At 40.7% G+C, this 15,982-nt stretch overlaps 1 protein-coding gene across 3 annotated transcripts in view; it reads left to right on the forward strand.

Annotated features, from left to right (window-relative positions):
* DGKH (diacylglycerol kinase eta) overlaps positions 1-15,982 on the forward strand; it is a 681,607-nt gene that overhangs the window by 497,756 nt on the left and 167,869 nt on the right. For all 3 annotated transcript variants that reach the window (XM_078657279.1, XM_078657278.1, XM_078657277.1), the window contains exons 16-18: positions 1,930-2,061; positions 14,231-14,365; positions 15,813-15,930. In XM_078657279.1, the coding sequence (XP_078513405.1) occupies positions 1,930-2,061; positions 14,231-14,365; positions 15,813-15,930 (385 nt within the window). The remainder of the gene's footprint in view (positions 1-1,929; positions 2,062-14,230; positions 14,366-15,812; positions 15,931-15,982) is intronic.

A 15,982-nucleotide genomic window follows, 5' to 3' on the forward strand; every position in this document is an offset into this window, starting at 1 on the left:
GAGTTTTGCAGCTTGCAACTTGGCAACAATGTGGTTTTACTGAATTATCCATGAATCCAATCAGCAGAATTCACAATAATGTGTTAAATTTGCACTCTGGTGAAAATCCAAGGTGTTCATAAATCCATGTACAGCATTACCACATTATTTTAAGTGTGATATTAATGATACATTTCCGAAGAGGGCTCCGCTTATCAAAGGAAGCAAGACCTCACTTCTCTGTTAGCGGCAATTAGATGCTTGAAGCCTTAACTATTGATGGTGAGTAAGGACCAGGAAAAACTAAGTTAAGTTAGAACTCTCTTTTTTCAGGGTTAGTAGTGTGCTTTAGTTTTATTACATTTAATGGCAGGGGATCATACAAATCTTTCAGATATTCCTCATTGTGTACAGAAACCACCCTTCGTTTATTCTTCAGTGAATTATTACACAGGTGCCTAGAGAGAGTGGAATGTGCCGTGTATAATTGTTCTTTCTAGCCAGCGCTCGTTCGTCTGTGAAATAATTGTCCTAGAAAGTAGCTGTCATTATTACTACTGTCATTAGAGGTGTTTCAGACATGCTCGGGACGCAGGTCCACAATTCGTGTTTTTCATTGGAATGAAGCAGTTCTCAGAAATTCTCTGAAAATTTCTGTGAACTAATATTTATAAATCCCACATCCGTTTTATTTTCTTCATCCTTCTTGATTATTGATGTCTTGCAGCGCAGCAGTACTATGACACAAGATTTCCTGTGTACTATTTAGATAGGATTCAACCGTTCTTAGGGTTAGACATTCAGTTTTACGTATTAATCTATTTCTAAGCAACAAATTGTCATGTGTCTTAAAAATCCAAATTCGGCCTTTGCCTAGCGCCTTGAGGCTTTCCTAAATAAAATTAATATGACTTTTCGTGTTCACCACTGGATAACATCACTTTTACTGAAACCTGCAAAGCATCCCTGAGCAAATGTGGGCATTCCACAAATGTTTCTTCATATTCAGATTGTCGGTTTGTGGCTCATCTGAGTCAATTGGTGCTTAACCATCCCAGGTTAAAGCAAAGGACTCTGCTCCTGTAGTACACGTCCTCCAACATATTCATTTATCTAAGGTTACGGATGACTCTCCAATTCTCCTTTATAAAGGCACAGTCTTGTCATCCTCTCACTGTTGTAAATAAAAATGGCGCTATTGTGTTGGTAGATTTTGCAGTCTTTGGGCGTCATAACTCACCCTTTACAGCCACTACAAGTCAGAAGAATGCTTCACAGTTATTAAGGTGTGGAAAGGTCTTCCACTGATTATATGGCATCATTCTAGTGGCGTGTAGCTTTAATTCAAGGAGATATCAATGCTGGCGAGCCAGTGTTACAGGTAAATATCTTTCTATATGGCCATGTTTGTGCAAGTAGAGCAGGGAATGGAATTTCACTTTATAGGCATAACCTTCACAAGTCTCCAAAGTTACCACGATCTTTACACAGTCTCCTGTATGTACCTTTCGCTTCATGTGCCAACCACAATAAAAAGAGAAAAAATAAATGTGCATATATACTGCTTTAACAATGGCACCCAAGAGTTCATGGCATTACTAGTCAACATAGGTTTGACTTAGGTTGGTTAGTGTTTGAGCACAATCATAGAAACTGAAGAGCAAAATACGGTGGTTGTGTGGTTAAGAACATTATTTAACTCTGAAGCAATTAGCCAAGACACACTTCCACGACTCTTACTATGACGAGTTAATATGCTTTACATTGTCCAACATGGCAATCAATGTGCCTTTGTTACTAAAAACTGTTGTACATTTGTAGTGAACTGAAATACACTTGAGATGTAATATACTGCCTAGTTGTGTGCTATGAGCCTAGTGAATGTAAAGGCTTTTGTGCTGCTTACAGTTTACGCTTTCCTATAACTTTTTTTTTTTCCATCCTCTGTAGTTGTAGATGAGCAGAATGCCCATACTCAGGAACAAGAAGTAAACCAGTCACTAATAGAATACAGGAAGGAGGAGGAAGACACCAAGGAGGAAGAAAAGGAAGAAGACACAAAAGAATCTGAGTTCCTTTCGGGTAAGCCTTCAGGAGCTGCAACACAACTCCCATAAGGTACAGGATGCAGGAGGAGTCCTTGTTATCACCCAAAGATGTGTGATACTGATTTAATTTTCATGGCACAGGTAATGGGCGCCCGCTCGCACCCTCATACCTTCATTGTGCCACCTCCATTTCTCACTTTATATTCATGAACCCAGAGCTCAATATTATATATACACATCGATGTCATAGACTATGTAAACCACTTTACTGACGATAGAAATGTTTATTACTGACCATCTAAAGGTAGCTGCTCCTCATTTTGTATTCTGTCCATCTTATTTCTACAGTTTGTCACAGCCAATTGGTGTAAAGCTGCCTATATGCCCCCCTTGCTGTCATTGGGTCTGGTGTAAAGACTGCATTAGCAGTCTGTTGGAGCTCCTGTAATGTAGACAACATGTGCATTGAGATGGGCTCTGGCCCGCTCCTCTCACACATTGCTTGTTTGAAGTGTCATTCACATTTGAGATTAGCCCAGTAGGTAGACTTCAAGAAGACGACAAACACCTATGTAGAAATCCTGATCATTGCTAAAGACTAGCATGAACCGAACTCCTCTGGATACTGGAATCCCTCTGATCAGCACGCAGACCGCTTATCACATCAGCCAAAGCAGCGTACTATACCAGCACCATCAGTGAATCCACCAACAGAAGAAGAACGCTGTTTGAGCCAAGCACTGCATCAAGAAGAACGCTGTTCGAGCCAAGCACTCTATCAATCCTCTGCTTGAACCACCGATTCCTCACTCCACAGAGAAGTACAACTCCATCAACAACTTCTTCAGTGAAAAGTTCAAAAGATGCAATAGCACATCGACAACACCAAGCCTACTTCATGACTTACACCCTCCCCTGGTAGAATCTGGTAATATTCAGCCTTCAAAGCCCTAACCCTCCCAGATCTTTGTCTTACTCAACTACACTTCTTGAAGATTAAGTCTTACCATTGTTCTTCATCAATGTTTTCTCTGTGAACGCTGTGTTACCCCTAATTACCATTGTCAATGCCTCCCTCACTCGAGACGCTCTCAAAACAGGTCAGGTGCTTCCATTCCTAAAGAAATGTACACTAGACCCTGATGACCTCACCATCTATTGGCCTGTCACCTACAATTCATAGTCAAGATCATTAACAAAGTAGTCTTTGTTAAGCTCTGTTATCACATCTGAGCTACCCATCTTCTGCACGATACCTGTCTGGCTTCAGAGCATGCTGAGCATGGAGACTGCTACCTTACACTTTAGATGATGCCCTCTTGACCACAGATGAAGATGATCTCTATCCCCTGAGCTTCTCAGCTGCCATCGACCTAGTTGGCCATCCCACCCTCCTACACACCACGGAGTATTGAATGGGCTTCAGTAGCAATGTCCTCCACTAGATCTCCTATCCATCCAACCGACAGCAGTTTGTTCACATGTGAGCTTCCAGGCTGCAAAAGATCCCCATTACCTGTGGAGTCCCCCAGTTTTCCATACTGGCTCCTGTCATCTTTAACCTTTACATAGTCCCACTTGGTGCTTTACTTACAGGTAACAGTATGAAGATTCACCACCAATATGCCAATGATCCACAACTCCTTTTGAAACTCTCCTCTTCTTCAGATATCCAATACTTCAAATACAACTTGTACATTATCCAAACCTGGGTGTTCAGCTTCTTCTTGCAGCTCATCCTAGACGTGACAGAATTCCTGTTATTTGCCAAGGACAACAAACAAGATACATTACAAACCTGGCTCGTTGACCTGAACTTTGAAGGTTTTCAACCCCCTAACTTTCGCTGAATGCAAAGTCACTTGGATTCACCCAGGACACCAAACTCACCCTCCAGGAACATATGACCAAAAAGCAAAGATGGCCTAATGCAAACTCTCTTTAAAGGTAGTCGAACTGTTTCTTCCAGAAAGCGACTTCGGAACTGCTGTTCAAGTCTTCTTAATTGTGCATCTGTATGGTGTTTAGGTCCTACTCTGAGGCTTCCCAGGCTCAACTCTGGCACCTCTTAGAGGCATCCTACATGGCGCAGCACGTCTCATCCAGGGTCTAAAGAAATATATAAACTCCATTAGTTCCCATTACTGGCCTGCCACTGCTTAGCGCACCTGCTTATGTTGCAGACAAGCTCACTATCTCTGGTGGACCTCTGCACACCTACAGCCACGATACCATCAGACTGAAGACCAAGAACTGTAAAATAGAAAAAACAAGACTGCAGGCCTTTTCAACCTGTGCCCCCAGGGCCTGGAAAAACATCTCCGGTATCCATCAGACCTGCCCCAACGCTTCTCTAGTTTAGGAAAGAGTTGAAGACTCACCTGTTTAAAGAACACTTAACCACAAAGCATCTACTGTCTACAACCCAGCTTCCTCTCCTATTACTCGTTTACTTTATGCTTGTCTTTGACCATGTGCAGTGCTCCTCTGCCTTTTGGCTAGGTTTACGCTACACATATACATCGATATACGTATATGAAGGAGACGATAGAGACTTATTACTGCGCCTTACTGTGGAATATAAGTATCTAGGTGACTGAAAAAGTGCAAATGGAAGACTGGTCATTGGGTAAGAAGTTTTTGTCCATACCAGGGTGTTCCATTGTTTCTTTAACTCCTTTGCTGCGGCACGCATTTTGCCCCGGGGGGGCTTCGGGGCGGTTGAGCGCGGCGCTTCCGTGCTCGTGAAGGAATCACGCCGTCATGAGCCACGGATGGGCTGTACTCATGACTGTGTGGTTCCTTCACGGCCCCGCCCGCTCATTAATTCGCCCGCGTGGGCGGAGCAGCAGCCGGATGACGGAACCACGCCGTCATGAGCACACGCCGCCCATGGCTCATGACGGCGTGGTTCCGTCATTCGCACGCAAGGGGTTAAAGTTCTTAAAACAAGCTTCCTAGAATTGAAACTCTCCTACTTAGTGGGAGGGAAGGGATTTCACTTATTGGTAAAGGTTTTCACTTATTGCTAAGGGCTCTTTATGACCCAGTACACCACTTGAAAAATTATTTAGGGGAAATGTATTTAATTGTAGCTGGTCCATCAGCCAGGAGAGTTGCTAAATTTCATGACTCTGTATGCTTATTTACTGTGTCAAAAGACTGTTTCTTTGATTCTATCCATGCCGTTTCCTTAAGTTAATTTCATATTTCTTAGAGAAAAAATCTGTTTGTTTTTTTATACATTATCTAAACTCCTCAGATAGGAGTACAGGTTTTTTTATGCACAGATTCCACTTATATCAGAAAAACACTGCAAGCACGGTATATTTTATGCACAAGGTGAATCTATTGAATACACTTAATTCTTGGATTTCCGACTTTATTAAAAAACAAAAACGCGGACACGTTGGGTAATGAATGGATTTGTGCTCTAAATAAATGTCAGTCAAATGTGGGTTGTCGGGTCGCCTGGGTGAGGGATCAGTTTCTGTCAAGCCTTGTACTTGTTTTTCTCTCTCTCGACACCGATTCTCTCAGCCTTTGAACATTTTAGACACAGATGAGGCACCTAGGCAGGGTAACAACACCTTTGAACGTTCTTTTATTGACTGGAAACATTTCACGTTTTGGCAGCCGCAAACATGTCCTCTTTAGAGTCTGCATCGGGAACGGGAGATGCGCTGTCTGAAGTAATCCTAAATATAAACTGAAGTGTGCACCTGCAACGAGACGTCATCTTTTTTGTGTGATTACGACTCGGCGGGGTTTCTCAGTACACGAACAAGTTCCTACCTTTAATACAGCTTGGCCCGAGGAGTCCCATCTGTCTAAATATGGCGCAGCTGTTCGGCAGCGTTTTCTGTCACAAGCATGCCGTCTTTGACGAGACGACGCTCTAGTGAAGGAAGACGGCAATTTAGGTAAAGTCAGAGGCGATTATGTTGTAAATAGAGTTTACGGGATGTCATTCGTTAGGTGTGTTTTTTCAACGACCAGACTTGACTTGCACACACTGCCTTCGTAGCGACAGATACCCTTCGATTTAGTAATACATTTTGAAGACTAAACAATGTGTCCAACCTTTACAGCATATTGGACTTCGTATGTAAATGTAGGAACAGGTCCATGCTCATTTCCTAAGAAGCAGTTGTTTATATTTGACCTCGTCAGAAAAGTATTACATTATCTATAACCGCATATTGTCTGCCTGCATATGTTTCGTTTTTCCGCAATTATAAATTACTAAAGTTGACTCAGCGTCACTAAATGTTAATAGCATTCATTTACTAAAATAAAATAAAAAAAAATTTTATTTGCAATTTTTTATGGGGCAATTCCCGAATGTGTGTAACAGTGCTTTACATAAGGACATTAAAATAAAATAGGAATCAAAGATCTATTAGAGAACCTTATATACAGGACATAATTCAGACAGTGAAGGCAAGCAAGAATGCCATTTCCTATTATTGCTTGGCCAATAGAAAGGCCAAGGTTAAAATCACTAGGCTGAAGTGAAGCTATCATGTAGGAGGAAAGTTGTGAATAGTCAAAGCACAGATTGCATCTAAAATATAGAAAAAAGAGAAAGGACATTCATTTCCCACTTCAAAAGAAGTGGTATTTCTCGTTTAACAAACATTTTCCTAACGCTTGGATCATGAACGATGTGAGAATTGGAATTTGGAAGTTGGAGGGAAGTCCACGCCTCGTAGAATTTTTGGGGTGCCTGAACAAGTCTTCCATTTTGTGGTATGCCATGAGCCCCTACTTCAAAATATAAAACAAAACATGCCCTCCACAGAAAGAGAAAACCCAACAACTGACATGTCGCACCATGATTTGGTGCAGCCACGTAAACTGATTCATTGTTGACAAAGACAAAAAAGCTTGATTTAATTAAAAATCTCTAAGTGTTTGTGGTACAGGAGCATGGGCCCGAGTCATCCATTCCACTTAAGGCCCAGGGGATAACCAGCAATAATCACTGTGGGCAAAAAGACTATTAATTCTGTCTGTTCTCATAGTCCAACATTTTCCAAGGCACAACTACCACCACCCAATCAACCTGCAGCCCCGCCCTCTGCTGGAGTTGTTTTTTTTGGTGCATGTAGTTTTTGTGTCAGAGACGACTGCTGTGGTAAGCACTTAATAAATGGCGTTACTAATAATATTGACAACAAACCTGGCATAAAAAGACAATTTAATTATAAGAATAAAGTATTACAGGAAAATCAGTGTCACATATTGGGGCACATTTCCAATCTTACTGTTCCAATAAAACATACATAGCCAGTAGAGCAAGAAAGAGCATGCTACTATTGTACCTGGTCTGATGAGGTAAGCTGGCTGGGTTTCTTCTCTGGGATGTTCCAGACTTGGCGCAACCTATCAGGAGCTGCAAGGACAGTGAGAGATATTGGTCCCCATAAAGGATGTGAACGAATGATCTTTCAAAGGGCATAAATCTGGACTGACCGAAAAATTATGAGAGATGAAGTCACTTATTGGATTTGGAGAGCGGTTCAGCCAGTGAGTGCTGTTGTGGGATGAAGGAATAGAGGATATAGCTGCACAATTGTCCTTCCTTCTGCCTGCTATCATATGGTGCAGCGTATTAGGCTGTGGTGTGCTCCTGACTTGGCAGACAAGCAGGTTTTTTGGTTGCTCCTGTTGCTTTTACATTCAGTAGAAGAGTTGTGTTGTCTCTCCCACTTTGCCCCTCGCCGGACAGGTGAATGCTGCAGCTGCACAACTGTATGGCTACATGGTGGATCAGTGAGTTGGTGTGAAGTAGGCTATGTATGACACATTGTACATGGCGTGTCTGTACTTGTCCGATCAAATAATCTCCATGCAGTGTGAGAGGCTAGCCACTTCTCAAATGAGGAACATTTTGATAAAGTCTCAGATAACTTGTCATGATATTTCTGGTACATCATCACCTATGTTTCAGATCTGTTTTTGACAGTGGCAGTTTGCGTGAAAAGCTCAGTATCACAACAGGCACTGTATTAGGTGTGGTACTGTGGGGCAGCAAACGGTTAACATTGTTAACTACTGCTCTGGACTTTATTAGCACAATCACCTGCTTCACACCACAACCACCACCACCCCTATCGCCAGCTTTTTTAAATTTTACTTGTAATCCAAAGACCTGTACATTTAGAAGGGATGGGACAAGTGGATTTTTGCACTTAGTACAGGAAACGACAGCCATAAAGAGTTTGATTGGCTTTAAAGCCTTTTTTGCAGTGGGAATAAATGAGGTCCCCATTTCAAGTACATCAGTCACAAAATGCCAAAAAAGCATCTTCCAGCTGTTTAAAACATATGAGTCCATGGTACTTATGGATGGTAGCACCTTAAGTCAAGGACCCAGAAACTCCTGTGAAGGATTACAGAGTCTTTAAAGTCTGACTTCTGATACCCATGGGACTCCCACATATGACTGCTTGCAAGACCAGCAAGTGTCATTCCTAACAGCCAGAACTATTGTAACTTTTCCAGTGGTCCCCAGTGTTCCTTACAAATTTGCCACGCCCAACAGTTAACACTAACCCATTCTGTTTTAAATAGGTACTTGATCGATAGAAAAATGAGAAGCCAAAAAGAATAGAGTATTCCTTTAATGGCTGATCATGGGCAGGCTGCCTTTTTGCTTTTCCTCATGGGATCAGGCCCAGCCAAACAAAAGTTCTCCATCCCAAAGGTGTGGGGAATTATACAACAGCACAGATTGCCACAGTGTTGCCAAAGAGACTCCTCGGCTGAGGGCTCAGAGCAGCAACTTGGGGTGGTAATTCCAGAACACTAGACCTGCAAATGAGATGGAATCTTTTACAGAGTTTTTGAGCAAGCTCATAAAGTACTCTTCTAAAACCTATAAGGATAAGGAGAAAAAGTAAATATCACATGGAGTTCTAAGTTTCAGCCCACACTGAATGGGAAAGGCTGCTATTCATCCTCATCCCTATCTTATGAAGCACTGGTCCAGCCATAAAGAAGAGGCAGCAGCATACTTCAGAGAGGAATTTTTGGGTTGAATGAGCTACTTGCTGCCCAAAGGTAAATAATGACCTGAGTCGCTATCTGCAACAAGTCAATCTCTTGGCTGTAAAAGTATGTTGGTCTCGTTCCAAGAGTTGCAGTACTCAGACTACCCTAACCTCGAGCCTTGTGGCCACTCCTATCAGTTTTGGTAGGTGGCAGCTTGATATAATCAGTATATGTGTCTACCTCTCTGTGCTAATCAGGAACTGTAAAGTGTACCAGTCTCAGGGAGAAAGGCCTACTTTGTACACCAAATGGCTGATGGCCAAGTCCCCAAAGTTTTCTCCATTCAAAAGCTCTGATGACCCAAAGAGCCTTCAGTTCTGTAAAGGTATGCCACATGTCAAAAATGGAAGGATTAGAGAACTGGTAGAAGGGTACTAAAACATAATTTATTTATTTAGTAGTCCCTGAAGAGCAAAACTTTGGCCTGAATGAAAGGGAAACTGAGTTCAGGAATTATTGTGAGCTGCAGATCTTTTGAAAGATCTTTACCAAAGAAGTGACTTCCAACAGTTGTTTGCTTTCTTACAGCCTTATTGCCTATTGCCCGGGGCCATACTGGATGTTAAAGGCTATGAACCTGAGTTATAAGCCAGAGCTGCAGGCGAGGGCCTAGTATGAGGGAGAGTGCCTTTATCAACTGGTGTAGCCTGAGACAGATGGGCTATAATGCTGTTAGAACATTCCACCCACGGAGGGTAGAATAGTCTTAAGTTAAAAATGGAGAAACAGGAAGACAAACATTGGAATATTGGTGCTTTTGTTTACCTCTGAGTAACTTCATTATCTTCAATTGAGTGCCCAAGATTCCAATCTTCTAATATAGGATGCGGACTGAGTAATCTACATGAAACCTGAAGGAAAAACAATGAATGATTGAATTAGATCCTAGTCAAGAATTCGAATCCTCCACTGCTTTACTTGTCTAATATCCAGATGACTGATTGCTCAAGTGATTTACTCTTCAGAAAATCTTACAAAACTCCGAATTATAACAGAAGATACACTCCCGATGCTACAAAGGCTGAAATGTTCTCAGTTTGCCTTAATTCACTTTTTCCTTTTCCGTTCCCACTCCATTCTTATTCTCTCGCCTCCTCTGTTTGTTGCCTTTCCAGAAGTAATATCCCTTTGCCCTATTTTGACTGGTTTTAATAATATTTTTTCTTATTTATATTGTACCAAAAGTCAGAATGGTTTACTTGTCTTTTAATAAAACTTGAAGCTTGAACTCTAGTTCGGAACAGCTGTTGAATAAACAATATGCTGCCACTATTGGCATTGTTGTGTTATTAATATCCCAGTTTATATGAGAATGGTTCAAAGGTAATTATCCTTTTTACTAGTCACATGGATTAAGACTTCCTCAGCAGGAGAATCAAGCAACCACTGACAAAAGTAGACTTTAATAATTTTTCTCTAGCATTCAAGATTAATAATATTCCAGACTGCAATGTAGAACTTGAAATGGTCAGAGGTGTATCTCACAGACAATTCCTGGAAGTCTATCTACCACTATCTATATATGACAAATTTGGAGGTATTACTCCAATGGAAGCCCAATTGTGACAGAATCTGTAAGGTCACAGTCCAGGGAGGATTTAGGTTCTTTTGAACTGCAGGCCTTTAGTGGCCTCTACTCAACTGTAATTTGGCCGTCTCAAAATCTTTTGCCCCTTGTTTAAATAAGTTTCAGTCAAATTCCCAAGTTACATGCAAATGTTGGCTCCCAATTACTGATCTCTCACTTGCCACTAAACAGACTATTCGGTAGAGGGCAGTTGGCGAAAAGGAAATTTAGGCAGGGACATTGGTATATAGGGCCAAAGCCTCTGCAACCTTTTTCTCCCAGGTGTAAGCCAACCACCTGTTGCCTACCCTTAGAAAGCAGTTACAATGAGCTTTTGAAAGAAGATTAAGGCTAGGGACTGAGACTGTGATACTAAATGATTAAGTATCCCTTAATAGTTAGACTTCCACAACATGCAGTAAGTACCCTGTACCCATCATGTTTTACCATACCATTACTAGCTAACATTCTTAAGAATGACACTATCAATACGAGTAATTTGCCTCCTTCTGTCCCAATTACCCCTAATATCAAACATCTGATCAATGACCATATACAGTAAATCTTAATGCCTGAATACTCCTAGCTAGGAAAACTATAAACCATTAGGTAATCTGTTGCTGAGCAAATATAATGCCATAAAAAGGGAACACTGTTTGGTTTACTGCCAAGTTGGTGTTCTTTGTTTCTGTCATTTCTATAGTGTATGGTGGTGTAGTAGCATTTGAAAAATCCCATATATACCTGAGAAGGCCCTGTTTCACCTCTGAGCCCTCAATTGAGAGGGCAATTCGCTCATTGTTTTTGGAGAGGCATGAATGGGTTTACAATATGATCTACGAGGCAAGAGTTTTAACATCACATGTAAGATGTGGAAGGGTGTACTGATCATGCGGCAGTGAACTTGCGGATGTGCTTACACATGGTGCAAACAGGAGTACGAGATTTAGGTGCATGTTTTGATTGTACTCAACATCTTTCTGTGTGCAGCTGATCTGTGTGTTGTGGGAGAAGGCACAGTCAAGTTTTTTCCCATCCTTTGGGAACAGCCTTGTTTTTACTGCCGTTCGGAACTACTGGTGAGCGTTAATGCTCCTTATCATGTCTGGTAGTGAATTCCCGAGCTTGGCTCTCTAAACATAGAAAGCAGAGGGTGTAAGCAAAGTTTCAAGATTACACTTTTCAAAGTTGAATTTTGTTGTAAAAATACCCACCCAGGCTTCTTCTTTTAAGTGTTGGGTATTGCAGCTTACAAAGTGGGGTTGCAAAGTAAATTCTCACCCAAGAGGCGATCTGAAACAATGTATGTGCTGCACGGTATAGACTGTGGTTCATTAAACTTGTGCACAAACAACCTCCCAAATATGTTAAAACTTGTTCCAGGAACGCACAGACACCAAAAGTTCTATTGGTGCTGAAGTAAAACACCAGTTGTAAGGGTTATTTTTGACTCCAATTAAATCCCAAGGGCTTGTTTAAACAGCCAGGTCTTTAAGTGTTTCCTGAAGGAAAAAATGTCAACAGGTTGGTGGATTGTCCACTGCAGAGAGTTCCAAGTAGCAGGAGCTAACACCACAAAACTCCTGCCTTCCGAAATTTGGAAGCAATCATTAAATTAGATGTGGCAGATCTTAAATTACATGAAGGCACAGATCTTGTAATCTTGTCGGCCACAAACTTCTGAGATAAGTTTTGTACATTCTTAAAAACTATGCAACAAAGTTTAAAATCTATACTTTGCTTCACAGGGAGTCAGTGTAGCTTTTTCAGAGGTGGTGTGACATGGGTATGTGTTGAAACATCAACGATTAGCATGGTATTCTCATTCTGTAGCACCTGGAGTTTGTGTAGAAGACTATAAGGCAGGCCAGCTAGAATCCAATTGTCATAGACTAACCTGGATAAAATAGAAGCCATAGCCATTGCTTTACGTGCTTCCAAAGACACTAAAGGGTCTATTTTCGTTATTGTTTTCAAACGAAAAGCGCATATAGACACTGAAGCTCTCACTTTTTTTGGGTGCGGAGTTTTAAATGGTGCATACTAGACCTGAAGGTATCGGAGCGATTTACATGAGCTCCTTCTGAGTTACAGACTGACACATACCTTTTTAGGCACAGAAGATTGAGTGATTTGCCCAGAATCACAGGATGATGAGCGTCCCTGCTGAGACTCTAACCTAGTTCCTCAGCTTTAAGGTCGACCTCCCTAGCTGTTAGGCCACATCTTCTCACTTGAGTCTGTATAGACAAAGTACCATCAATCATCACCCCCAGGTTCTTAATCACTGGTGAGGGGACAGGCAGCAGGCCTAGATCCAAAGGCCAGTTTTGTTGATCCCAAGCCTCGGTCTTATTTCTTAGCAAGATAGCTACTGTTTTATCAGCATTTAATTTAAGTTGGCTCCATTCCACCCAACAAGAGATATAACTCATGGTGTTTTGAAACTTATATGTGCACTGAAGGTGTGTCATCCAAATGAAATACTAACTGAGGGTCGTCCGCTTATTTATAGACATTACAGCCTCTATTTACCAATTCAGCAATAAGAGTCCTTATACAGAGGTTAAATAGATGAGATAATGAGGATCCCTGAGGGACCAAACAAGCCAGGCTTTTTGCCTGGATGGTATAGGGCCCTAACTTTACAGATTAATTGCAATCCTCAAGAAAAGATTCAGTCCGTTTAGGTGAGATGTCCTACATCCCCACATCCTGCACACGTTCTATCAATATCTCAAAGGCCGCAGAGAGATCAAACAATACCAGTGCTGCATCATTACCCTGATCTTCTTTCCACCCGAAGTCATGGATTACAGATAGCACAACTGATTTAGTGTTGTGTAAGGGACGGAAACCCGCCGGAGCATGAAGCAAGAGTTCTATATCTTGTCAAAAACATACATAATTCGAAAGCAGCGTGAGACTCCGATAGTTTAGCTGGGAAAGGAAGCAGAGACATGGGTCTATAGTGTTTTGGCTCCAGCGGGTCCAGGCCCTGTTTCTTTAGTAATTAAATCACTTCTGCATGCTTAAATGTATCAGGCACCACATCTTGTTAGAGAGATAAGTTGAGAAAATTTAATAAAGGCGGAAAAACTATAGACTTGTACCGTTTCAGTATTTCTGGACATGGGTCCCTAGAGAAACCTGATTTTACTTTAGCTGATAACATAGCTAACCTGTGTTTGAAAAGTTCTGAAAACTTTGTCAAGGTTTCCTTTTTTTCATTTTCTATTTGATTCCACAGGTGGTGTGGATCCTATGGAGATATTCTCTTTAATATCTTGAAGTTTTGTAATGATATACTTATTAAACTCAACACAGAATTCCTGAGTAGGAATCATTGTGACTTTTACTACTTAAGCAGAGTAAGTTCTTTTAAAAATGTAAAAGGTTCCCTTCGCTTATTTGTGGCTTCCAGAATTCTGCAAGAGTAGCAATTAGATTTACATACGGTTAGTAGTGTTTTATATTTTGCTCAGTCATAAAATAAACATGTTTTGAAAAGTAGGTTTTACTATGGATTATTCATATTTTTTATGCTAACATTCATGTTTTTCATTTTGAAAAATAGTTACAAGTGCTCCAAGATCTCCAGATAGACGAACTAGCCGGTGTACCCATTCGCATACAGGATCGTTCTCTGTCTCACCCTTGGCAGCCAGCAAAGAAAACCTCCCAGTGCTCAACACCAGAATAATCTGTCCAGGTATTAAATGTAGATATTATTTACATTTGGGGAATATAATGCTTATTGGTGGCATAGTACATGATTCAAGTCCATTTACATTGTTGGGAAATCAAATAAAGGAGCAAGCCCTTATTGCTTCCAAACTTATCAACTTCTCAGTTGAACATTGGTAGGTTTCTCAGACTGGATAACAGTCACGTGAAATAGAAGAATGTGTAGTAAATAATTTGATCAATGTCTGCATAACAGTACAGTTTTACAGACCATAGACAAAGTGTTGACACCCATGGATAAGGGTGCTGCATTAATTAACTGGAGCTTTATGTTTAGAAATCAGTTGAATACAAATGTTGTGAAGAGGTAAATTAAGTATTGTGCACCTGTCCATGGGATATTTACAAATTGTCAAGAGATAATGCAATAATCCAGAGCGTTATTTAAAAAAGTGTGATTTTGATAAGTAATCTGTGAAATAACCCTCTACCTGTATTAGAAATTTGTGTTCACACCTGTACTTTTAAATTGATTAAAAAAAGCTTGTAGGTCATATCTGAGCTGATTCTTATGTAGAGAATGAGTAAAACAAATCTGGTGAACAGAATTTGTGGCTTATTTTACACAGGTAAAAACAGTAATGGAGAAAAGTGGACAACCAGGGACAAAATAAAGATGTATGCCTTTTTTAAAGGATATTTTGAGAGTAAAATGCACAAATTACTTCAAATGCTGTAAATTTCAGGCAATAATTGGATTGGCCAACGTGAAATATTAAAATTGTGACTCTTTATTTGAAGGTGGTCGGAGTGTGGCAGAGGGATATACGTATAATTGTGAGTGAATAATAAAAAACTTGAACTGAAGCGATTGACTAAGCATCCAATGAAAAAAAGGGCCAGAGTGGTGAGCGGTTGATGATGGCTCTGGTAGTGTGAGCAAGAGGAGAGTTAGTTAAGCAAATTAACATCATTGTGCCCTTTAGGAATTTGAGTAACACAATGGCACTTTTAAGGGTAGTCTTTTCCGATAACTAATTTTTTCCACCTGCACACCAGGCCACTAGAAAAAGAGAAAATTAAGAAACCGTCTCATAAACATTAATAGCCCACTAACGTCAGTACACTCTGTGTCAGAGCGACATGGATTTGCAAACTCTTGAGTACCTGCAATAGGAGAAACAGCATAAAAACATAAAACATGGAAGCAGTTTACAAAAAACATGGAGGAAACCGAAGATTAAAAAAAAAAAAACCTCTTGTTCCCAGGCATTTAAGGAAAAGCACTCTCGAGATTAAACTTCAATGGAGACAATATGTACACATTTTATTTTGGTAAATGTTTTTGCTTTCTGCAACCCATTAATGTTTGCTCACTCTTCAGGTCTGTTACCAGAAAACAATAGTTTTCTGCTCCATAGGCCTAATTTTCTGTACTGTGTCAACTTAATATATCTCTTTTTTTCTGTCAGGTTTGAGGGCAGGACTTGCTGCGTCCATTGCAGGCAGCTCTATTATTAGTAAAATGTTGCTGGCAAACATCGATGCGTTTGGTGCTACGCCATTTATTGATCCAGATCCGGATTCATTGTAAGAATGCCTGTATTTATTATTTTATTTTTTAAAGATTTTTAAGATGTTT

Source organism: Lissotriton helveticus, chromosome 8 (genome assembly GCF_964261635.1).
Source record: "Lissotriton helveticus chromosome 8, aLisHel1.1, whole genome shotgun sequence".
NCBI lineage: Eukaryota > Metazoa > Chordata > Amphibia > Caudata > Salamandridae > Lissotriton > Lissotriton helveticus.